The sequence below is a fragment of the Rhodamnia argentea genome, chromosome 10, assembly GCF_020921035.1.
Source record: "Rhodamnia argentea isolate NSW1041297 chromosome 10, ASM2092103v1, whole genome shotgun sequence".
NCBI lineage: Eukaryota > Viridiplantae > Streptophyta > Magnoliopsida > Myrtales > Myrtaceae > Rhodamnia > Rhodamnia argentea.
This window is the reverse complement of record NC_063159.1, coordinates 13,890,719-13,917,486: the sequence shown is the minus strand read 5'-3', so window position 1 is coordinate 13,917,486 and position 26,768 is coordinate 13,890,719. Positions and strand designations below refer to the sequence as shown.

Below are 26,768 nucleotides of genomic sequence, written 5' to 3'. Positions count from 1 at the left end.
ATATGAATATATATTAGTAGTTTAGGCTGGTTCCACCGGTTTGGTTCAATCGGTATGATTCCTCCTCGGGACTCGGGCACCGAAATGGTTAATTCTAGTTTCAATTTTCTGAAATTGGGAACCGCATCGATTCCCCCGAAAACCTTCCAAAATTGACCAGTTTGGTCTCGATTCTCGAGTTGGGCCGGATCGATGCACACCCTTAGATTACCCTATATGCTTAGTGGCTTCGACAATTTTGCCCTTTTATTGGTAGTTTCCGCAAGAAGAGTCATTTCGAGTTATGCTATTATTATTTTTTTGGCCAAAGTTCGATTTAATTTTATTTTTTTGGGTCGGAACAGTTACATTATTTATTAGGTAATTATACGGGGTCGCTATATTTCCACTCTAATTTTGACTTTGACACTCCTAAAAATAGTAATTTTTAACCATCTTGCCACTTTGTCATTTATGCTTCGGTCGAATTTTACCTTCCCTTTCGTTTATTTATTTCCTTTCTTTTCCTGCGGTTCCACATTCCTCCTCCTTCCTTTTATTTTTTTCGCAAAATCTTCGACAATAACAGCTGGAAACTTTTAACTCCTGAACCTCCCGTACAACGCCTTGATGGACGGCAAACTTCCATCCCACCCACCGCCGGTTACACGGAAACCGTCTCCGCAAGTCGATCGAAATGCTCAATGAGGTTCGGTGCTAGCTGCCCAAATTGCCGGTTGATCGTGCAGGCGACGCATGATGAGGACGTCCTTCCGCGTGCGATGAGGACGAGGATGAAGGCGATGCCGACGAGGAAGATAATGAAAAGAACACTATTCGCGAAGAAATGAACGAGGCGAAGGGGAGAGGGAAAGTAATAATCAATCGGATATACAAAATGGAGGAGAGAACAAAAACGAATACGACGAGGATGATGCGCGATGGAGGCGGCATGACATGCTCGGGCTCCGGATTCGATACTTTGCGACATGTTGGGATTTACCATCGAAGAATTCGACTAACCTTTATTAATATTCAATTGCGGAATTGCCCAAGAACTTCGTTGAATCACCGACGCACGGTCCAAGATCGAATCTTCAACCCACGATGGTCCCAATATAATCACAACGGAAAATATTCATGCTCCACAATGTAAATGCCGATCATTTCTTAAAGTAATGATAGATTGGCTTTCGTTTGTTTGTGTGTGTTCTTGAGAGAGGGAGAGAGATTAAAGAACGTACGTTGATTCTTCTGTCATCTATTTTCTGAACGTGCCTCTTTGGAAATTATCTTTAACTTCCTTATAGATAAGAAGATGGTGCCCTTTCAAACGCACCTCTTCGTGGTGCCTCTCAAACGATGCCTCTCACTTTTTCATCAATACACTCCATCATGGAAGTAATATTACACAACGCAAGCTCAATGCGACTGTGATGAGATTGTCAATTGGGCTAAGATTTTTATGGGATTGGATGATAACTCCATCAAATCGAGATTGGAAGTACTTGAATCGGACTGCTACATAGCCATTTTGGAGGGATTATGCGGACGACGCTAGGTACCAACTATTGCTACAAAAACACTGGAAGAAGAGAAGCTCCAGCCGCTTTGGAGCTTCCAATCGAGGAGATCAAATCCAACGACGAAACTTTGATGTGTGGGATCTATAAGGTAACAGTGATTGTTGGTGAGATGACGAAGAAATTGCCCTGTGGGCATGGTCACCATGGAGATGGCATTGTGAGAAGAAAATGAACTTGAATGCAGTGGGGGCGGGGGAGCTCGAGTTTCCTTGTCCAAGATTCCGCAGAAAATAGAAGAAAGAAATGAGATGAAGTAACTTGGGTCCTGCAGAAAACAAAATGAATAAATAAATAGAAATGGAGGAAAATTTGACCAAAGCATGCATACAAAGGGGTAAAATGGTAAAAACACTATTTTAGGGAGTGTCGCAGCTAAAATTAGAGTGAAAATAGCGCGGCTCGTGGTATGTATACACACTTCTGAAAATTCAAAACATAGCAAACTGAAATAATAAAAGGAAAGAAGTACAGTCAGGAAGTAAACGGCACGACGAAGGACGGGCCCCTTGACTTGGAGCCCGACAGGCGACGACCTCTTCGGAGACGCTGAGAAGCACCGCGCATGCTCTCGCATCCTCCTCTTCAGGTTACGTGGCCATTTTGCTCGTCCTCCGCCGCCCTCTGGACTCGGCGGTCATCACCTTCGTCGAATCATTCGCGACTCCAGCGGCCGGCGGATATTTTTGGTCGCGCCGACGGGCTGGGTCGGGAGGAATCGCAAAAATCGCGCCCCCGACACAGAAAGCTGCGAATGCCCGTCGTTTGAGCCTCATCCTTTCCTTGTCCTTACTCACTTTGCTTCTGTAAGGGGATTCGATTTTGGTTGACGTTTCTGGCGAGATATTCCGCTCGCCGATCTCTGCTGCTCGGCGCGTCGTCGGATCGTTAGACGATGCTGCGTTGTACTCTAGCCACCTCGGAAATGTGGATTTTAGGGATTGCTCTCTCTGGATTGAGCTTTAGTGAAGTACTGTTCGTTGCTCTTTGGAAGATCTGGGGTATCCAATGGAGAAAGATCGTGCGAAAAATTAGTTATAGAAGTCGAGGGACTTGAACAGCGGGAGATGCAGACACTTCACACTTGACATCAGGGGGTGCCAGGTGAACAAATTTCACAGGCTCGGAAGAGGGGGGAGATATTAGAATTGTGATTGAATTTCACCGGCTCTTATTGTGTATGACCGCTAAAAATGCGCCGAGCACCAGCCGGCTAGGGTTGAGTTAGGGGCCCTCCAGCCACTCCTTCAGGTCCTTCACTGGACTATAGTAAGAAAATTCCTCCCAGACAGAGGGTACGATGTAAATGTGTCATTGTGTCGATGCAGATTTATAGATAATATGTTCTATGGTTAGATATCATGTGACTCTGCTTGCACTCGATCTTTGAATTTTGCTTCCGATTTATAGGGTGTGGTAGATGAGACATTCTTTACGCTCATTGGAACCGGAGACTTCGTTGCTTGAGATATAATAGTTTTGTCAATATGGAAAATGGTCCGGTCAGTCACTGTAATGCCAGGAACGGTTCATATCTGAAAGTTGAACGGCACTAGGAATAAATGGTCATTTTGGTATTAGGCGATTCCGGGGAGGTGGAGGTAGTCATCTTGAACTGCCAATTCCTTAGGCAGCAAAAATACCTTAGGCACTATTACTAAAGGAGGTTCGGCCCAGGAATTCTTACTCGTGCACTAGATAAGGAGCCTCAAGTTAGCCAAGTTGGCACCTATTAACTATGTAGGAATTCATCCAAATAAATATGCAAAAGAAACATTCTTGTTCTTCGTTACTTCTGGTTAAGACAATCATGTATACTGATGTGTCCTTTGTATTCTGTTGGAAATGTGTCTGCTCATCTATTTTTCTGGTTTTTTGCTTGTAGCATATTGCTTACTGGTTGCACTTTTGCCTGGTGATGTTGTGCCATTTTGAAGGAGGATCTTTACTGAATTTTACTTCGAATTGTTTCAGTCTCTTCATTAATCTTGATCCCTTTGTGGCTATATTCCTCACTATGTTAAACCTTTGGTCAGGAAGCTCGAGTTGGCAATGTTAGAATTGTTCATGGACCTTATGATGCAACTTTCTGTTTCACAACTTGCGTTGAGCTGAAGGTTGATCACAGTGTCACATTGGAGAGCGTGGTTAGAAAATCATAGCCTGTCTCAATCATCTTGGATTAGATAAGTAGATCATGGCATGGAAGTAAGCGCAAGAAAGAGGATCCAACAGAAAATGACACGCCAAGATACAGAGGGCAATAGGGCAATCAGTTCTTGAACCAGGGATGGATGGTTCATATTGGCCAGTTATTTGACATGTATGTTCTTTGAGTACTATGACTAATTTCCAGAGAAAAAGTGCGCAGCACTAGGCATTAATGCTTATTTGTTCTACGAACTTTAAAAAATTGTTGCAACACGAGAATAAATTAACCTTCCATCATGATAACATTGAGAGTATTGCTGACGGCGACGTCTGTGACTTCGAATGCATGCTCATGGGCGACGCCTTCTTAATGCATGCGACAAGGACATCGATGTATCAAGGGGGATGTCGGCAGAGGTTGTCACATTTCCATCTTACATTATATCGTTGGAAATTTGTCTCCATAAGTTAGTTCTTAGTTGGATTGGGGACTGTCGAAAGTTTTTCATGGCTACTATATTGTGAGGCTGGAATTTGTTTCATCACCGTTGTGGTTGCCACCAATAAAGTATCGCTTTTCAGATTGGCAATGCAATTGTGGATGGTGGAGATGGTTCAAGCTGGACAAGATGCTTTGCTGGAGATACTATTGCCTCAGGGGAATAGGACTGAGAATTTTCGAAAAAGGGTACCCGGGAGACTATTGGATTGTCTCAGGGGCACTCATGACTCAGCGTGGTTTACATTGGATTCTCCGGAACTACGGTTTGTTCTCACGTTTCTTGCTCCTACAGTGTTATCTGTCATAGTTCAGACCAGGTTCGGACTAGCTGTCTAGTTCATGATCTATGCTTGTTCGCTATCATGTGGCAGTACACCCGGTTTTTTTTTTTTTTTTAAAATATATCATGAGAGTGATATGTGCCTTTCGCCTGGCTTTTTGCCCCAATGACTGGAAAGCCTGTAAGTGGTCATTCTTTGGAGGTTTCACACCTCCGCCCTAACGGCATAGATCTCTCAAGGCCTCTAGTCGAATGATTAACCCAATCTTAAAGGCTATTTATGAGTTAAATGAGAGACAGAGTACCGAAATGATGAGATCGTTCTGATGACTGTATGAACGTCGGACTTTCCATTGTTGAATGAAAGAAGAAATTCCTAATCCCCGTATCTTCTCCCCCCTTCCTGATTGCCACATCTTTGTGGTTGAAAACAGGGGTCCAATGCGACTGTGCGCTACAACGATGCTAATTGTGGAACCTTCATTTAACCTAAATTGTGTCCATTTTCTTGCTGAAGTCGATGCGAGACTAGTGGTGGACCCTTCTCACGGAATTCGCAAAGCTGCCGGGGCTGTGGCCCGCCGCGCTAATGTGTGGTTACTCCGCCGATTGAGGAATATGTAGCCAAGATCTCAAGCATGTTATCAGCAGTCGCCTTCTTGCCTCACGGCTCTCTTTGGGAAGTGGATTGCTCATGCGGGTCACCACCGTGCTTTGAATGCCAAGGCAATTTTGAGTCCATGATCTGATACAGGTTAACTTGTGCTTCCATATCAGTGATACGGGAGCTTTCATGCTCTCTTATTCTCCTTAAAGCCTTTGTCTACTGTCATAGGATTTTGTCCCATCCAATCTGCTCCGGTCAGTGATTCAATATGGATCATTTGAAGGGAACTTAACAACGAACAGGTGCGTTTCAAGCCACAACTTTGTTCGAAGCTCCCATATTGTGGGCATCATATTGGAAGGTGTCCTGGCCTCTGATGAATGGAATAGTTACAGCATGAGAAGCAGATGGTCTTTTATGGCAGAGTACAGCGCGCAGGGCCGAATTACGCACCTCCTGCGGATGGTTATACGGGGCCAGAACGGAGGCCCCTCGTCGTTAATCAATGTGGGAACAGAAGAGAGAAAGGGACTTGAAGAAGGCATTGACTCTCCGGTGATGTCACGCATTTCCATGAACAGTTTCACTCAATCATCGTATTCGTGTTCTCTTTCAACTCACTTGTCTGTCCTTCTCTCTCTCTTTCTCTCTGTGTAAGCTGTGGCTACATTGGAGATAAAAAAAAAAAGCTGTGGCTACATCCAGATTATGGACGAGAGGTTCATCGTGTCCATTCTGTACTTTGGTGCCTAGAAACCTCTATATTTCAATAAATTGGCTTTAGGACTTGTCCCTTTATTTATTTATTTATTTATAACCGAGGTGTTCGGGCCAGCTTGCGCTCACTTCGACTATTCCTCGGAGGAGACTAGCATAACAACTCATTGCTATGACCCCCCACTTAGGACTTGGCCTCTTTTGCTCCACAAATATCTATAAAATGACACGAGGGCCTTGTTTTTCCTTTTCCTTCTTGATTCCACATCTTCCCTTTGATTAAGCAAATTTTGTTGCAGCATAGCCTCCTGACATACAGGAGAGGTGAGGCCAATCGGGTTACGTTCTCTTCGTCTCTCTGTATAAAACTTTGTTGACTAGCTCGGGTTCCTCATACCAAACTTGGTCGAAAACCCAAGCATTGATGCCAATGTTGGCCTGCTATTTTACACCCTTTGGTAAATGGGGAGTAGAGGCACTAGTGCTTCTTATTAGTCCTAGTCTCGATATATTCGCCATGCATTTGGTGTTCAATGGATCGGGATGGGGTTCTTCCGTCACCTTAATATGTCCTAATTTGTGTCATCTCGACACTTCGTTGGGTATGAGTTGAACTATTAGAAAATTGACTGGCATGTGCAATCGTACAATGCCGGACGACATAGAGGGTATCGATTAGCTTGGAGTTATGATCCGCTCATTGTCCAACCACATTAATTGCTCACTCCTCTCTCTCTTGCCTCCTCTTAGCCTTGTGCACTGTACAGCCTTCCTTCTTTCATTTCGTTTTTGGGGGCAAGCGACACGCGTTACAAATTATGAATCGTAGAGCCTAAATGACCGTTTAACAGTTTTTGGCCTAGGGTTCATGGGGATTTGCCAACGCAAGACACGGACAGGGAGACACAAAAAGCGGGGGTCTTATCTTTTGCACTAAACGTCCAACACACTCGTGCCGTCTCGGAAACTCGACATGTTTTCATCGAACGAACAAAGTCAGCAGAAATGCTCCTCGTGCTAAATGCTCGGTTTTGTCCGTATCGACCCCTAAAGCTTACGTTATTGATTCTTGGAAAAGATATTCACGTCGCACGAGTCTCCTAGACCTTATTATAATATGTCATGTGCCATTTTTACACGAATCGCGAACCCAAATGCATCCTCCTAGTGCTTCCCCCTTCATGTTACCGATGAACCCGAAAAAAAATTAATAATCTTGCCTGTCGGACTTCCTAAGAAATCGCTGCCATATTTACAAATCCCAAAGATATTCCTTTTATTAATTGGAAAATGTCGCGTGCGCGCGAGAGAGATTGCGCAAATGGGTACTGTATTTGACTTGTCTAAGTACGAACCGTTTTATTGTCGAGCGATGAGAAGATCAGCTTTCCATCAAACGACATTTCCATTCTGAAAACTGACCTTCGAGATGATACAGGCCAGAAGCGTACATGGAAAAAAATTCTCTACTGGGACATCTAACTGAAGAAGATGGAAGGATCTGAAGGGGCGCTGTCCGTGGTTGGCTTTTTTCTATTTGGCTTTAAGCAAAAGGTAAAGGTCTGTAATTGATTTGCTTTCGAAAACTTTTTAACTTAGACCAATCAACCTCCCAACAATATGCGGACTCTGCAACTCCTGGAGAAATGAGAAAACCCTTTAGATCCCATTGCCTTTAGTTCTGGAGATACTGAATGGTGATATGCGATGGAGGAGAAAAGAAAGAAAAGAAAAGAACATAGTCCACACATAATCATACCAATCTCCATCAATTTACCATTGAAAACGACGCGAGATTTGCAACTTCAGAAAAAAGAAATGGACATGTACTACGTGTTGAAGCCACATGAATTTTGTGCTCCTAACGTGATTTTAAGAAATAGAAACAAATACGACAGTTGTTGAAACATAGCTTTTAACGAGAAAGACAGATACAATCGTCACTTAAGCAATTACCTTTTGGAGCCACATTTTTTTCTCCTTTACTCTTATCACCAATTTTGTTCACAATATCATGTCATGCAACGTTGAAAATCAACTAGTCTCATGCTTGGGCTACCTCCGGTAGATTTCATTTTTTAATTGCATCTCTAACGTAGAGAAACCTTGCGCATCGTTCTCTCCTAGTAGATGATAAAGAGAATCTACCTTCTTCCCATTCATTGTTGTCATGGCACCACAAGAAATATTTAGTACTTCTTTCAGCAATATACTTATATCCAACATCAACGAATTTACTTAGAGTAATAAGTCTCTTCTTGAGCTTTGGAACATGTCTCACGTCTATCAATGTATGCTCTATTCCATTGCACATTTGAATCCCAATCGTTCCTATCTATAGAGCTTTGTGGGCTGCATTATTCCCCGTCAGAACTCTACAACCTTTTTTTTTATTTTTATTTTTTATATTGGTAACTAGTAAACTAGTTTCTATGAGACGTCATATGATAAGGACACATCCAACACCAATTCATCTCCTAATGATTTGGTAGTCACATACAACATGGGAAAATCATAAAAAAAAAAAGTCTTAAACCTATTGCAATTGTGTCAATTCAGTCATAAACTTATTTTTTTTGCCAATTGAATTTTAAACCTTTTGTATTTATGTTAATTCATTCCATTTGACTAGCCGATATTGACATGGTACCATTGCCACCGATGTGGATAATATTTTATTTTAATATTGTAGACTATTTTCATTATTTTTTATTCCCGTCTTTTAATTTTCTTTTTTTTTTTTTAGGGCCGTCATCCCACCGACCCTAACAAAAAAGAAAAGATAAGAAAAAAATTATTTAAAAAATTCAAAAAATTCAAAAAATATTATTAAAAACTATCTACGTTAGCGCAAGCCAGCCAAATGGATTGAATTAGCACAAATACAAAAGTTTTATTACTCAATTGGCAAAAGAAAAAAGTTTAGGACTGAATTGACACAATTATAATAGGTTTATGATTCTTTTGGTAATTTTCCCCACACAAGACAATCTCCACATAATTGGTGCTCTCCTAGGCAAATTTCTTCGTGGCATCCTCGCCTCTCCGACTGTTTCAACTTTCTAAGATGCGGTTTTGTATTGCTACTACTTATGCTGTTCGATCCTCGATGCTCACCTCCACACCGAATCATCAATGCCCGCACCACATCTTGCTATAGACTGTCATCACGCAGCTTTCTCTCTCATGCATTGGAGAGCTAGGCGGCCTTTTAACTCTTTAAATTTCGATGCAATTGGCGGTTTAGTTTGGTTTGGAAAAAAAAAAAGGACTGAACTCAACTACGCTTACTTGGTTCTATTTCACTAAAATTTTTGAAGAATCCTTTCAACAGTGTATTGAGGCCAACATCAACATGCCTTCCTTAAGAAAAACATGGATTTGTTGCAGCAATTCCGTGATCACTATCACGATTACCATGGGATTTGACACAGTCCCTCGTGGAAATTCACTCATTTTTTTGATTACTCTGCAATAAGAAACAGAAAATTTAACCTAAGCACTTCTACTTTGGCTTTCCTTTGCAGTTTTGATAGGAGGAGACTCTCTCACTAGCATCATCGAAACAGTAATCGTACAATTCTAAATCATTTGCTTATTTTCATACGATGATCAAGAACCCTCTGAAGATAAAGCTGCTTGCTAACTACCCGAGTTAGTGAATCTTGAGGACCTCCGACGCCATTATTTGACATTTGAGAAAGATTTGGAAGTAGTTTCACGTTCTTGTCCAAATTAGCAGCCGACCTGTTATGTGTGCGTGCATAAGTTCGGTAAGCATCATGTCATTGTTTCATGGCCTTTTATCGGTTTCAAGCATACGGTTTTCAGTTCATATGAGGGCATCTTAGTCAATATGAGAGATTTTTCAAAGTAGATCAAGTATTATTAGCTAGGGTTAGGACTTATATTTCTTACACTGGACATGTGGGGAAAGAACCTAATTCCACGATCGGTGTGTCATTAGACCCTTTATTATGTATGACCAAGTGTGCTAGATTAAGTTCTGCTCTTCAAATAAATTACAAGTTATTCCATGATCCACACTATAGCCGAAGGAATCGTAAGGATTCACTTTCATTGCGACCATATTCCTGAAACGTTTCGTGGAGCTAGAATTTAATTAAAATCACATTTCTCAAATATATTAAAGTCACAAGCTATTGCAATTGTATCAATTCAGTCCTAAACTTTTTGTTCATACCAATTCAGTCGTAAACCTTTTGCATTTGTGCCAAGTCAGTCCATCCAACTAATTTTTCAGGAATTTCAGACAAAGCTTCTGATAAAGTAACCAGGATTTTTGGCTAGCCCAGCACCAACTCTTCGATATATTTCTTGCCGGAAGTATCCCCGATTCCACTTATTAAGTTAAGTGGAGCCTAAAGTAAAATTATAATTTTTTATTTAGTTACATTTTTGTATTTGTAGCGAACAATCGGGCAGTTTATTAGAATCAATGTACAAATTCTAAGATTTTACTGTTTTTTTCTGTAGTTTTCCCCTCCTAGTCCTTAGGGCTAGCAAGAGTCGTTGATCGACCATCACCGGCCCCGGGCAAGGGCATCGCGCCCAAGACCGCGACACCCTTACCCAGGGCGGATGATGGCCGTGGTGCCCTCGCCTAACCAAATCTAGTGAGGGCGTCGTGGCCATCACCGGCCTTATTGGTTGGGGAAAAAACTAAAGAAAAGAAAATTATAATAAATTCATAAAATATTAAAATATTATGAAAAATTGTCACGTCAGTTCCGGCAGCGCTACATTAGCACCGATCAACCAAAATTGGCTGGATGGACTTAATTGGCACAAATGCAAAAGACTTAGGACTAGAACGGAAAAAAAAAACGTTTAAGATTGAATTGACACAGTTACAATATGTTTAAGGACTTTTTCAATAATTTTCCCTATCATTCAATCATTCGCCAGCTTGGGCAATTTTTCTTACTAGTAGCTAAAACTTCTTTCTTCTTTCGGTACAATAACTAGAATTTTTGTATACATGCAAATTGTACATAGTTCATAGCTGAAACTTTTGTGGGAAGCATTGAAATGATTGGAATGCTACATTCAAAACATTGATTCGACACGATGGGCCAGTTCAGTAAGCATTCTATCGCGTGCAATTTCTGTGAATCAAAAAGTCTTTTAGGCCTGAGCGCCTCAAGACGGGAATCAATGTTGTCTGATCTCCATTGGTTTCCATTTTAACCCGCAATAGACTCATTTTATAAAGAACAACAACAACAATCAAAATGCAGAAATACGAAAATTTATGCCCTTCGTTGGGGGTAAAAGTCCATTTGTTGGCTTTCTTAACTTGTGCATTTTTTCCAATCAAATTCTTTTAACTTCAGCATGTCCAATTAAGTCTCCGAACTCGCATTAATTTCCTAATCAAATCCTTCTGGTTCCCGGAGCTGCCGATCAAGAGTTTGACGTGGAAAAACATTTTGTAACCACAGATCGTGTTAACGCGCGATACTAAAAGAAAATCTTCTCAAAGATGAACACCACATAGACATCGACAATGAGATTTTTCAACATGAATACAACATTTGAGTATTTTCCGAAAATAGACTTTATATAAATATTTTCAAGACCCGATATGGACTTTATTATTATCATCATCATCCTCATCATCATCATCGCTCCATCCAACAGATATTTCTTCTCCTATTTCATTGTCACCATGTAAAGGGTTATCCTTTCCCTAGGTCCCTATTTTTTTGACCTTCTTTTGCCTATGTCCCAACCCATTAAAGTGAATATTTTCAACAACAATAATTCAAACATTAACTTTCCTGAGGTATGCGTCCAAAAAAAGAAGAAGAAAAATAAATAAAAAAATAAAGAGCACCAAAAAAAAAAAAAAAAAAAGAGGAGGGTCTTCTGCGCTGGGTGATTTTATCTTCCTCGCCCTTTCACTCCTGCTCTCTCTCTCTCTCTCTCTCTCTCTCTCTCTATAAAAGCAAACACCACCAAGCCATACTATTCCCTCTCTCTCATCAAGATTGATCAGAGACTTCACCATGACCGACCCTTTCTTCAAACTCAACCCTCTCCATCGCCACCACCACCACCGCCACAACCACCACCACCACCATTACTTCTCTCCACCTTCAAATCCTCAACCGCCTTATTACTACTCTTCCCCGGCTTATCACAACTTCACCTTCATCGACCACCACCATGAACAAACCCCATCTCCTCCTCCTCCTATCAGAGAAGCTCTACCTCTCCTCAGCCTGTTGAGCCCCACGAGACAACGAGAGCAAGATCAGGAACAAGGGCAAGGGCAAAATCAAGAGGAGAACTTTCTCATGGAAGTGGACAAGCCCAAACAGTCGGTCGAAGCTCAAGATGAGGATGATGATGGTGATCAAGATGATGATGAGGATGATGATGAGACCGGAGTGACTGTGGCGCTCCACATAGGGTTACCAAGCCCGAGCGCTGCTGAGCTGGCGTCGGTGATGATGCTCGCTTCTTCTTCCTCTTCATGTTCTTCGTCGGAGATCATCCCGGCTCGCGATCATCACGGCAAGCCAGATCAGGAACATGGTGGTGGGGAGGATTGTGGGTACTTGATGAGCAGGATAAACAAGGGGCAGTACTGGATCCCAACCCCTTCCCAGATCCTCATTGGCCCGACCCAGTTCTCTTGCCCTGTTTGCTTCAAGACCTTCAACCGTTACAACAACATGCAGGTAAACCAAAGCTACGCCACTAGCTTAGGTTTTCTTTTCACAATTTGATCCAACTGATCCATGGTTTGTGCTTCTCTCTCTCTCTCTCTCTCTTTAGTAAGTGAGAATATGAAATGGAAAAGAAAGAAAGACAAACGGGCTTAATTCGGGTTTCATTAGCGACGATCTTGGATGTTGCCTTGATTCAGATAACGTGTACCGAAAGCTCTCTCTTTCTCTCCTCTAACAAGCATGGGGTTTCAAGTTTTCTCTAACATGGGTAAGATGGGGTAGTGTTTTAATTTTGTGGTCATGGGCTCATGGGTGTGTTCGATGTCTGATTTGCATGCTTTTTTGTGGGGGTTTCTTGAGTTTAAATATCCTTTTTTTTTCTGAGACCCAAACTGAGAGAGACAAAGAGAGAAAGAGAGAGAGAGAGAGGTCAGTATTTAGCTGTAGCTTGGCCTTTATGGTGATTGAACAACACAGGCCAATGTTCCTTATGCACCCTTCCCTTTCTTGATCAGTTTCTTGAAGTCCGTGCCCTCTTCGAGCTCTATTATGGCAAGTGCTTGTACAACTGAAAACTTCTACAGATCCTTCAAGCCAGAAGACACTGATTGGCCTTCGGTTTAATCTGGAACTTGCATTCTCTATGTATGAAAACATTCTACAGTCTGCGTATCACTGAAACATGATATAAGAGTGAAAAATATATTAGCGTCTTTCATTAAAGATCTCTCTCTCTCTTTCTCTCTCTCTCTCGGTTTCTTCCTTTCATTAGATTCTGTGCTGAACAACCTTGGTAAGACAATGCAAAACATGGGGCTGAACAAGAACCGCCAACCTTGGTTTCGCCCTTAGATTCAATTCTTGATCTTCTATCACATAGCAAATGAATAGGTTGGAAGCAAGAAGCCATCTGATGAGAGCCTATTCTTCTTGGATCAGGTTCACCCAAGAGAACATGAGAGATTCCATTGACGAACATCTGCTTTCTCTCCATATGACTAAAAGCCATCTGTTGTCCATGTTCATTCTCCGGTCAAGTGGATAGAAACTTTGGTAAAGGAACATTCTCTCCCCGCATTATCTGAGGAAAAGTGTTTAACATAGACACTAGGCAACTATCTCTCGACGATGCTGAGAGAGAGAGAGAGAGAGAGAGAGAGAGAGAGAAGACTGTCGTTCTTTTCAGCTTAGTAATTCGATTAGCATAAGACACATAAAGAAGTATGCAAAACCGTCCATGCCAAACAAACCTGTAATTACCTTTTTCCGACCAATAATTTGTCCTTGGACATAAGCATGGCAATTAAGAGACCGATGCCATTTGAAAATGGTCTATGTTGTCTGATTTTGCCGATCTATTTGAGCATATATAACTCTAGGACAGTGGTTTTTTTTTTTTTTTTTGGTTGGTTTGCAGATGCATATGTGGGGGCATGGATCTCAGTACCGGAAAGGCCCCGAGTCTCTGAGAGGCACACAACCGACCGGCATGCTCCGGCTTCCCTGCTACTGCTGCGCGCCTGGTTGCCGGAACAACATCGACCACCCAAGGGCCAAGCCTCTCAAGGACTTCCGGACGCTACAGACGCACTACAAGCGCAAGCATGGGATCAAGCCCTTCATGTGCCGCAAATGCGGCAAGGCGTTTGCGGTCCGGGGCGACTGGAGGACCCACGAGAAGAACTGCGGTAAGCTCTGGTACTGCATTTGCGGGTCTGACTTCAAGCACAAGAGGTCGCTCAAGGACCACATCAAGGCCTTTGGAAGCGGCCACGCCGCCTATGGCATTGACGGGTTCGAAGAAGACGATGAGCCAGCGTCTGAGGTAGAGCAAGACAACGAGTCCACGCAGTGAGAAATCGGAAAAATAGTAGGGGAATTAGGTTATGGCAAGCAACTAAAACAGGATGATCCAGTCTGATAAGTTTAGTGGTCTTTTGAGAATTTCTTTTAGAGAGTTTGTGAGCTTGCCCTCCAATTGTATAGCCAAGGCCAATGATTAAGAAGAAATTCATGAAATGTATTAGTGTGTGACCCCTTTTTAAACATTATATATATCATGGACTCCTTTACCTTGAAATTGTAGATTCTGAAACATCTGATGGTTGTGACGATCTTAATTTACATGATGATCATAATATATATAGATATATATAGTTGCTTTACTTGATGCTTATTAAGGCTTTCAGTATGGGGCTCGAAAAACTTAAATAAGCCGCAAGCTGACTAATGAGAAGCATTCTCTAGGAAAAGGAAGGATATGTTAAGCTTATTCCCCAAGGAAGTGGCTTGTGACATGTTATATCATACCGGGTTATCTTGATATGTTCTGGAATGAAATGTCACCGTGTCAATACACGAGAAAATGAGAGTAAAAGAGACACACACACACATATATATACACACGTATGCATGCTTAACTAGCTTATGCATTCATGGAATAAGTAGCTATACGTCCCTACGGCGGCTCGGAGAAACTATTTCGTTCAACCAGGTCACATATTTCAAGCTAGCCCACCACCTTTCACTTAACGCCTCGATGCCTTATCCTATGTTTTCAAATGAAAGTACCTCGAGATTTCTTACTTAATAATAATATATGGTATCTTCTCGGCGTATAAATTGAACCTTTTGGAGTGACCTACACATTGCCAACAATCATCCGTCCAAACGAATAAAGGCATACCACGGAGGCCAGTCAAACGACAAAGAAGATCCTTTAGAAGGAGATCATGACATGAGGCCACTAATTAATCAAAGACAAGTCATGAAGTGCCCCTAGGATGTAATAAACATTCCGCATATTTGGGGGGTGTGTTCTTGGCTTTTGATAACTAACTGCCCTTTTGAAGATCCTCTTCTGCTTAGTCTTCACCAAATCATGGAGGCTCTCTAAGTTAGGGAAGAAGGAGATGAACATGAAAACTATATGTTATACACAGTCCTAGCAAAAAAATGCACCAGCTTTCTGGGGGGTGCATATGATGCTCTTGTGCTTTGGTTAGTGGAGAGATGAACGGGTTAGTAGATCGATGGGAAGATACACCCTTTTGAGACTCACCATTGCTTGGGGAAATTCGAAGCAAATTACTAGTTTTTTGGCTAGAGGGAGGGGAAAACTAGCTAGGGAAGTATATAAGTGACAACAACACAATCAATTGCTTTGAACTTTTGGTGTAACGCGTGAAAATCTATTGAGTAATCACGGATTTTTTCGTCTCGCTTCAGGAAATATCGAATCGAAAATATTATCCAACTCAACAACGTCTCTCTCGAGTTCACTCAAAAAATGGACATCCAATGAACTAACCAGCCATGAACTTTCGTGGGTGTATTTTCTTTTGCGCTTTAACCCATATGTACTTCAGTGAAAGGAAAAGAAAGATCGCTCCTTTGATACGAACTCCATAAAGGAGCATCGCCCATGAAAAAGTTTCTTTTCCCGAGCGATCTCCAGACCACGACATATATGCATTGGGTTAATGCCACGATCTTGAGGCCACTTGTGGAAATGAAACTTTCCAAATATCAATTGTACACTTCACTGCAAAAGTAAATAGCAATTTTTGTATGTTGAGGAAGCTCATCTAGACATGGGTAGATGAACCGGCAGGAAAGAAAAAGAAGAAGATACTGTTAAGCACAGGCTCTACTGCTACCATTGTTAACAGAAATGTGTACTTATATCTATATTTTCTGTGTAAGATTATTTGTAGGGTTCATTCGCTAAATGATGATTGATTCAACTACCAATAAATAGATATACGCAATTCGTTTTTGGGAAAGATGAGTGTGATATATGTTAGCATTCGACGCATAATCACGACGAAATATAACGTAAAAACGAAAAAGAGTAATCGAAACATAAGGTTTTCTTTGATATACCTTTAAACTAGAGTTACATCTAACAAATGATTCCATCAAAATTAACATCATACACTTATCTGTTATATCGCTCAATTACAAGCGAAAAAAAATATATAAAACAATAGTTATTTGTAGGTTCAATCTCAAACTACCAATAAAATATAAGTTTAAATTATAAGAGCTCTATGAAGTCTGAGGGCCTCGCCTGGTAGCCCTCCGGATCCTCGCCTGCTCATCAGACATACTGAGAAGGATGAACCCCACCCCCAACAATATACCTTCACCGTAAGAGAGAGAGAGAGAGAGAGAGGGGAGAGCAAAATGGGGGAGAAGGGTGAAAATGCAATCAATTATTAAGGGTATGGACTAGACAAAACTGCCGGTCATCAGTTGAGCCACACAAATAATATTTTCTCAATATGGACAGCCTTCAAAATGGGCTCGAATGAATCTTCGTTCGCAGCTTTATTTCTTGTGCTTTTGCGTGTGTAGCGAGAGAGAGAGAGAGAGAGAGAGAGAGAGAGAGAGAGAGAGAGAGAGAGAGTCTCGAGTTTCGGGGGGAGGCAAAAACAAAGTTTCTGGTTTGTAGGGCTGGTTTCTTGCTTCACGACAGTGCAGAGACAGCCCCTCCAAGCTTCGCTCTGACGGGTAAACTGTAGATTGAAGAGACCTTTCAATAAATCTTTGACCTTCTGAGTCTCTCTCTCTCTCTCTCTCTGTTTTGCCTGGCAAACCCGCTGCGGTTTCTGCGCGGTTCGTAACATGTTTTTTATTGCAGGAAAAGCACTTCCGGTATGGGCATTCAATGGTGGCAGGACACTGCGGAACTACTGTTGCGAGACGAGAGAGAAAACCTAACGAAAGTTTTTTTTTTTTTGTGAAGTTCTTCATGGTCTTGTCTGCCTTTTTGTTCTTCAAATGTGTCGTATCGCCACCGTCTTCATCGTCGTCGTCGTCGTCACAAGAAGATGTTCAACTGACAAAGTGTCAGTGGGATTGGGATGATGACACCATTGGCAGAGTTTTTTCCTTTTCCTTTTGTACTGATTTCTGTGTCCACTGTGGGGCAAAAGAGTACCCTGTGAATCAAGAGGATGCTTTTTTTTTTTTTCTAAGAGGATGCTTTTTTTTATTATCAAAAAAACAAAAATTCAAGAGGATGCTTCGACCCCAAAAAAAAAAAAAATTCAAGAGAATGCCAGCGAGAGATCAATTTACTGAAATTATATATTAAGTGAAACCATGTTAAATCGCAAAAATATGTCTAAACACATAAGGTACGTTTACTATTATTATACCAAATGCGGGTAGGAGTGCTAAGGGCGTGCATGACAACACTTCTGAAGTAAAATTTATGTTCTAGAAGCATTTTTTAGAATTACATCCGATAACGCAACTTTGAAAGCAGAAATTCATTTTTTACTTCTTGAGCCTTTTTTTTTTTACTTCAAAAGTAGTTTTGAAACCACTTAAAGAAGTAAAAAAAATTTGTACTTCTTTTTAGAAATTAATTACTAGAGTAGAAGTGTTATCATACGCGTCCTAAGTTAACCATTATCAATCCCTTGCCGAATCCTAAGAGAAAGAAGAGCAAATTCATGTTTTCTCCTTAACAAGGTTAAATGTTCAGCAAGGGCACAGCTTCCCAGAGCGCTTGAAATCCCCATGAGCTTTCTCCTACTCCTTTTTTTACCCAGTAAAATAATGGGACTGCATGCAATAGTGTGAGTTCGAGGAATTGTTTCTTGATTTAATTTATTCTGTACACAAAACATTATTATGGCTTTGCAATTTGTCTAAGGAGACCGACCAAGCATCCAGGGATAAATGTGTGTGTTTCTCATCCGTCAATCCACGCTCCGACGCACATGGGGACAGCTTTGTCTCCTCCGGCTCGAATCACACCCCTTGGCTTTCAAGTTCTTTCAGACAGCATTTCGAATTTAGGGCCACTCATTTTGTAATTACAAGGCATTTCAATATGAAATAGAGAAATTCGGCGCTAGGGCTTGACACAGAAGCCCTCATATGTCAACCCCTTTCAGCTTTGATTAGCAAGCGATGGAGTTCAATCTCAGCTTAGGGTTTGATATAGAAACCCCGATACGTCAATTACCAGTGTTGATCGCGTTGCCTTGCCATTGAAGGCTTTTAACCTCAAGCTCGATGTATATACACATGCCGGAGAAAAAATATCAAAGATTTGAAAGATCAATATATGTCATATGTATCTTGTCTTTTAAACATTTTAATTTCACTGATTCTGCGCAATTCAGATTGCTTCGCGAGGGTCCTCATGAAGAAGATACAAGGAAAGAGGAGGTTGAGCATATGGACATATATATTTTGACATACGTCTCATCGTCAAGGGAACAATTGTACTAATATCGCGTATCGACTCTAGATCGATTGATCCCTCGATTCTCTTTGGGCACTAACAAGACAAGGTAGGGGACCAATGACGCATATATTCAGGTAGCTAGTAAAATTATTCTCGAAGGTTATTGAGTGATGGAGAAGAATGCAGGAGAATTTGAGGTATGGTGGTGATCCCCCAATGGGTGAATGAGACAACTTTTGTTTTTGGGAGGTCCCATTTGAGCAAAAAGAAAAAGGCGAAAGGCAAAGAAAACCAAATAATCTCTTGACCCATAATTATCACCTTTGAAAAGGAAAAATTGCAAGGGGGAACACCCAAAAAAAAAAAAATTCCCTCTTTTGGTGCTGATACCCCAGTAGAGACTCTCTCTCTCTCTCTCTCTCTCTCTCTCTCTCTCTCTCTCTCCCCCTTCATTTTTCTTCATCTAAAGTTAACTACTAATTTGCTTTGATGCTTGGAGATTCTGCAAATTGTGGGTGTGTTGGGGTATCTTTCCATGGGGAATATCAAGAAAAGCTTCACGGAGAAGAAAAGGAGCAACCTTTAATGACAACCCAGATATAGAGAGAGATGATACAGATCCAGGCCTTTCTCTCTGCTAAAGGTTGGACAAAAGCTAGGGTTTGACGTTCATGTCGATCAATCAAGACATAGGTATATCTTGTTAATTTCTCTAAAAAGATCCAATTTTTTAGCACATAATCAAGTCTACTTGCAGAAGATCCTATTAGATAACGATGTATCAATATAAAGGCGAAAATGCGAGTATCCAAGGACAGGGATTGGGAAGAATATATCGAAACCCAACGGGAATGATACCCTTCATCATAATCACCTCAAATTGAACACAAGGAGATTCCATTCAAGTTTAGAAAACTAAAATGTCATGAACTCTCCAGGTGATAATCATTCAAGTGCTTTATTCCGGAGACCCCATTATGCTATTATTCTCATCAATTAAACTCAGCTCACGGTCTTTGTCAAGTATGCGGCGAAAATATATACATGCGTTGTCCATATGGTTTTCGCATATTTACCATCACTATAGTGATAATTTCGCGCGCGGTGAATTGTTATGACTTTGTAAAAATTTACTGACTCTTTCGTATTAGTATGCTACCAAAATCGATAATCTCTCACAGAGTATATGCCAATTAGGGTTTCGGTTGCATGCAACATCACGAAAATCGGGTGTTGACCGGCTGGTTGGACGGCTTAAGTTGATACTTTCATGGGACATACATTAGTACATGAACCACGTAGGACGCTCCAAGAAATGACAATTACAGGCCAGGATCATTATTCCCTTTCCCAGAAAGAAATCTTTAAACGAACGACAAACATAATTGACTTTTACTTTAAAAAAATAGCACTTTCGCCAGTTTCCCATAAATGTTTTGCCCGAGTATTATTAGTTCCCGAAATTCAAAGCATAAAGATCGTATAGGTTAGCTTCCAAATTTTTATAAGGGTTGTCTAGATTGACTATCTATTTTTTGTAAATACAAAACTTTGAGGTTCATCATAATTTGACTATTTTTTTTTATTTGAAGTTCTTGAAACTTTCACAAAATCTAAATGTTGACACGTAGGTATGCATACAATTATCGTCTTTGTACTTTTCCGAAAATGTATTTGACTCGGTAAAGGCAGAGCCCGGGATTATTCAAGACTCTCGTTAGATATTTCGATCTGTAATTTCTGTTAGTAGGTTAAGTGGTAAAAGAAAATTTGCAGACGCATAGTAGCCGCAACGACTAATTTTCAATCGTCAAGAACCATGATGGTCTCGATAAATCCGACATAATAATTAAGCACTTAGGAAAAAAATTCTTCGAAACCCAAATGAACATCATTTGGATCTGTCTAGTAATATTTTTAGAACACTCGATCTTGATACTTCAGAGTAATTATTTGTTTTGCAATATTCTTCTTACCTACTTGTGAATTTCCTACGTCGTGCAGATGAAAAAGAAAGAAGCATACACAATTTTACTCATCTTTACAGCTCAATTAGGTCTCGAAGGACGAATTATTACTGCACCGCACAGATGGTAATTATTTGGTCCTTGTTCAACTAAGTAAAGGAGTCACGTTATCTTTCAACCCACAGTAGTCTTGTACATCACCGTACTTACAGTAATTGTTTTTATTGATGCCTAATCAAAAACCCAAAATCATCTCCAAATCTAAACTCTACAATACATGCCCTGCAAAAAAAAAAGGAATTGGGCACTGATAATAAAAAAACAGAAAATTAGCAAACTCGCTTGTACTTTTCGAGCGACGGAATATTTATTCTTAATCTATGGTCAAATCTGCTGTTTTCAAGAGTGCTGATTTTGCTCATGCACTAATTGCACATAACTATATCTGTCTATACTGATAAAACCAAACCAATCATTGAAATTTTTCCTTTTAGATGCTTCAAAAGTGCTTTATCCATCCCTTGAAATGAGGGGATGAGAGCACTTCACTTTGGAGCCATCTCCACACAAAAGGAATAAACATGCCCTAGGCCCAAACTGCCACAAGAGAATAGAAAAGGGTGAGTGAAACAATGTCACAAAATGCTGAAAATACTGGACAAGACCTAAGATTCATAGGACCTTCGACAATAAATATGAGCCATGATGTGCAGGTACGTTGAGTTGAACCAGGAGTCAAGGGGAAGAGAAGCCGGGTTCACTCGTTTCGTTGTACACCGTCGATTTGTCAGCTTTTGTATTGAGAGAGTGAGAGCACATTTGCGAGTCCCCAGCAACTTCTCGTGTGGACCCTTGGGAAATAATTTCCTCACCTTCCTGTTTTGCGATCCTCGCAGAGATTGTCGTCTTTATCTCTAGTAGAAACACTCAGCGCTCTTGCAGTGCTTGGCTTTCTCGGATAGGAATGGGAGATGGAGTTCCTCTCTCTCTCCCTCCCTCCCTCAATTATTTGCTTGTACCTCTTGCTTGTTCTTGACAAAAGATCATGTCGCTTGTGAAGGAGTTTGCTCTAGGGTTTGGTAGTATGTATCGAACTCAGCTAACTTCGTTATGGAAAGGAATCGGTCACTAGAAAATACGGAAATCTGAAGAGATTTATAATCAATATCATAGAATTATTAAATATTAAATTACTCATTCATCTAATAGCTTAAACTTTTAGTACAATTGGCAACGGTCCTGCAAAGATCTCACATGATATTAAAGTAAGAGGTCTTGAGATCAAATCTTTTTTAGACCCCATATGCCTCCCAAATTAAATATTGTCACTCTCAGTATTAGGCAAAAAAACCAGACTAGGCATGTGAGAGAGTGGAATAATTAAAATATTAAACTATTCATTCATCTAACAACATAAATAAGAAGGCATGATACTGTAAATGAAGAGCATATATAGCGGTTGTTTCACTATAAATGGCTCGTGGAGATAAGACATGGACCAACTCCTTTTACGGGTATACTATGTGTTAGACTCTTCCCAAGATAATTTAAAGCGTCGCACCTAATTCTGTCAATTTATTTCTTGACAGAACCTCTAAAGATGCGCACCATCTATCCCATTGGATCATGTCCTCAGAGTGACTACAAGCTTCCTTGATATCCCTTTTGCTCGTTAATCAGCCACTCACTTTTAACTTTTCTACCCTCACCTTTTTTACTCCTTATAAGTCCTTTTACTATGGCTTAGTAACTAATCTTCTTTTGACTGGTCATTACTTGTAATTTTTCCCCTTTTTCTTTTAGGGTTTCTGGATTTTCTTCTTCCAGTTCCTCAGAGCACAACACCCATTTTAAGTTACTTTCTAGTTTTGAACCCTAATGGGTGGATGCCCGCTTCGAATTGTCCTGGAGTGAGCATGAGAAGTGGACCCTTCAGATGAACATCATAGAGAGGTGAATTAATTGAGAGAGAGAGAGAGAGAGAGAGAGAGAGATCATGGGCAAAGTCTGGTATATGAACCCTATAAATCTGCCGATGAATATGTCACTTTCGTCCTTTCATCGGTGTGTTTTGTCGATTCCCTTAAACCCTATTATTGATCTACACTTGCTTGATTTGGAGGTCCAAGATGGATGGCGTGTTCACTTAGTCAGTTAGCAAATCCAGGATGGATTTAATGATCTGTAATGGTATGCCCCTGCCCAATTTTTTGTCATGATTGAGGAAGTCTTTAGATCTGAGTTCAGTTTAGAGTTCCAATCACATGGACATGAAAATCAGAAATGCATGAATGGCGAGAACTATCCGAAAAGTTCTAAACCTATTACGCTTTAGCCAATTCAGTCATAAACCTTTCAATTTTGCTAATTGTGTTCTAAACCTTTTTCGTATTTTGTCAATTCAGTCTATCCAGGTTAATTTTGGCCGAATTCATTAACGTGGACGTAAATCGTCCTATGTGGCACGGCCGGCCTCGCTTGACCCTGGTTGGTGGCCAGCCATTGGCAAAAGGAAGAAGAAAGTGAAAAAAAAAAGGGAAAGGAAAGAAAAAGAAGAAAGAAAAAAAATAGAAAAAATAATTAAAAGATCTAAAATAATATTAAAAATTATCTACAACAACGCCGGTTGTGCCATGCGGGTCAACCGACGTCTATATCAGAAAATATAGATCGAAATTGATCGAATGGACTCAACAGACAAAATGTGAAAATGTTTAGGACTCAATTAGCAAAAATGAAAGATTTATGATTGAATTGGCAAAATTGTAATAGGTTTAGAAGTTTTTGGACAATTTTCCCAGCGTGATTGACTAGAAGTCCGGTTGCTTAATAATTGAATAGTTCATAATGTTTTAGATTTCGATTGATAACCGGCTAATTCATCTCCCACCACTTCGACGTCAAACTATGAAGGATGCATCGCATGTGGCAAATCGTTGTCATTGCACCAAACTTTTGTTTGTCAAATAATTGGACCTCATACATGCCGAGTTCCGCAATCAATTTTCCCGTCAAAAATGACCATAGAAGAACCTCGTTGCCCTCGCCAATTACAGCAACAAGTCGACACATAACATGCCAGGTGTTATAGCGTTCACAAAGTAGACAATGCATAACATTACCATGTTCAGTACCAATTGAGACGTACAATCTGAGTAACTTGTCAAAGGGCTAGCCTGGAGGTGGAATTGCAGGTTTATGATGTTTAGGTAGGTGAACGGTAAAAAGAAATGGTCTCGCCATGGTGATTCCTACATTTCTCCACCAAACCGTTTGGCTAACATAGAAATCACCCTTTGATTAAATCAGGTCAAGTTCACACATCTAGCCCCATCGCACCCTTAATCGCACCAATAAAAACATATCAATATACGGACACAGATGGGCTTCTTTTGAATGATTTGAAAGGGGTGGAAATGACTTCCTCATCCATATAAAAGTACACCTAGTACATAAATACCTAATTTGCTGTTTTTTTTTTATAAATAAATTTCTGTGCTTTTTCCCAATCCCGGCAAAATATTAAATACCCTTCTTCTTCTTTTGGGTTTTCCTCCCTTTCTGCTTTAAGGGTAGGCCTCTTCAGTCTTCTCTCCCCTCTTTCCAATGCCTTTTTCTCTCTCAAAATGTTTTATTTTTCTTTCAAACTTTGGGTAGCCCAATCAAAGCCTTCCCTTTTCTTTGTGTGCAAAATGAAAACTGAAGGGGGGAAAGGTGATGTAGCAGACAGCTTTGGTCCCAATAAGAAAACCACTTTTCACAAGTTTGTGTCTCACATTGGACCTGACAAGTTCGGTTGGGTTCGTGTTTTCTTTAGCAGATGCAACTCACAATCTCTCCTCCCCAAAAAAAAAAAACAAACATTTTTAAGATGAACTGATATTAATCTAACATAACTGAAATTCCGTTTGTGGTCTTGGGAGAAAACAAAAAAAAATTAAAATTTTCGATGGGGGCTCGACATTCTCTCCCTAAATGCTGGGTTCGGAATATGATAGATGTTTGCCTTTTAAGGGCAGTCAGTGGGGTACTGGGCAGTTTTCCTAATCGTGCAATAATTTCTTCTCTCTCTCTCTCTCTCTCCTTTTTTTTTTCCCCCTTGTTGGTAACCCATTGAATCGAGTTCCTCCTTGTTTTTTGTATCGTTTGTTAGCTTCGAACAGACTCCGCACATGGAATGCGGGAAGACATGGAGGATGGGGGATCATATGACCAGTCGTTTTGATCGTGCGAAAGATGTCACGTGCACGATTGCGGGGCTGAGAACGATGGACATCGTCGGTGCCTTTTAGGCGCTGGTGAGAATGTTCGGGAACTACTCGAACGTGTATGCTTGGGCGAACCGGTAGAGGAGATTATTTCTGAGTGTTAACTTTCGTCCAAAACCATTTCGATTCGTTTCTAAACGGCCTTGACTAGTCGCTTAGCGTGCAGCAAGACCACGGAACCCCGAACCACCGGTGCCAACCTAGTTAGATGCCTACGTAATATCGCACTTTTTTTGGGATCAGAACGAATTGCTTCATTGATATGCATTGAATTTTTCCAAGATATGTATGTATGGGGGTATGTATGTATGTTTCGCCTTACTGCTAGCAACAGACGTGATTTAACTTTGGTGGGCTTTCCAGGTGGCCCATTCACGAGTCCGGATCATAATGAAAGACGCGTGGAAACAGGTTAGCTTCCCGAGGGTCGCGCAAGGCCCATATAGAGCATTGCCATCCCGAGCCCATCTCTCGGCCCCAGTGTCACGCCTCGTGGGCTTTTCTGATCTGTCCAAATTCTCCTTGTTCGAGTCGCAATTTGGAAAAAAAATGAACGTTGAACTTTGATCAGAATACACGGATAATGACAGGAATGATCTCTAAACTTTGATGCAATATGTAATGTGATCCCTGAAATTTTAATTTGTTCAAAATGATCACTGGACTTTAGTCCAATATGCAATATGGTCCATGGACTTTTAGTGCACATTTAATTTAATTCATGGATAAGATGAAAATGATCAATATCGTCGTTGAACTAAACTATATGAAAATGTGGAGTCCGGAGAAAGTCTTTTGACCAGTGTGTTACCTCCTAAGGCATTTTCATTTTTTCCAAGGATTAAATAGAATATGTACCAAAAGTCCACAGACCACATTGAATAAAATGAAAGTTCATGAATCACATTATATATTGGGCTAAAGTTCATGGAACACATTAAATAAATTAAAAGTTCAGAGACAAATTTGTGTCTCATCATAAGGAACCCATCGTCGTCTAATATTCTCTAATGTAACAATATTGACTTTTCATTAATTCTGGAAAAAGAAAATTACACAAACGGTCATTGAACTTTGGCCCAATGTGTAATGTAATACCCGATTAAAATTTTTCGACGCGGTTCCTTAACTTTAACATAATATGTAATGTCATCCCTAAACTTTTAATATGTTAAATGGTGTCCTTTCATTAATTCAAAATTAGGAAAAATATTAAATATTCAAATGGTCCATAGACTAAATTGAAAATTTACAAACAGTCTAAGGATCACATTCAATAAATTAATAATTCAGGGAGGACATTACACATTTGGCTAAGATTCAGGACCATATTGAACAAATTTATAGTTTGGGGACCATGTTGCTTATTAGGCCAAAGTTAAAATAATATTTATGTCATTATCCCTAATGTCCCGTGAACTTTGGTCCAATTGTGCAATGTGGCCCCCAAACTAATTTGTTCAATGTAATTCTTAGACTTTTGATACTTGTTCAGTTTTGTCCATAAACTATAAGAAAATATTTAATAGTTTCTCTAAAATTGAGTTAGTAGAATGGACAATATTGAACATTTTCACATATTTCATTGACTAAAGTGAACATTTATCAAAAGTCGAGGAACTACTTTGAGCAAATTAGGAGTTTGAGGACCACATTACATATCGAGCGAAAGTCTAGGGATCGTTAGTATAATTATTCATTTTGAAGATTCATATTTTTTGCTTCCTTTTTCACGGGGCAAACCACTCCATTTTCCATACTAGATATAAATTAGTTAAAGCCACTTGCTAAGACCGGCGGATTAT

At 40.4% G+C, this 26,768-nt stretch overlaps 1 protein-coding gene and 1 long non-coding RNA gene across 2 annotated transcripts in view; one reads left to right on the top strand and one right to left on the bottom strand.

Moving 5' to 3' along the window:
- The first annotated feature begins 11,740 nt into the window (after nt 1-11,740).
- On the top strand, nt 11,741-14,632 carry LOC115732649 (zinc finger protein WIP2). The gene is made up of 2 exons (XM_030663337.2): nt 11,741-12,529; nt 13,938-14,632. Exons 1-2 carry the CDS (start codon nt 11,852-11,854, stop codon nt 14,373-14,375), a joined length of 1,116 nt encoding a protein of 371 aa, XP_030519197.1. The 5' UTR covers nt 11,741-11,851; the 3' UTR covers nt 14,376-14,632.
- LOC125312582 overlaps nt 12,536-26,768 on the bottom strand; it is a 31,193-nt gene continuing 16,960 nt past the window's right edge. Inside the window, exons 2-3 of the long non-coding RNA XR_007196621.1 lie at nt 19,131-19,161; nt 12,536-12,749 (exon numbers count right to left, since the gene is read on the bottom strand). This is a non-coding gene — a long non-coding RNA (uncharacterized LOC125312582). The remainder of the gene's footprint in view (nt 12,750-19,130; nt 19,162-26,768) is intronic.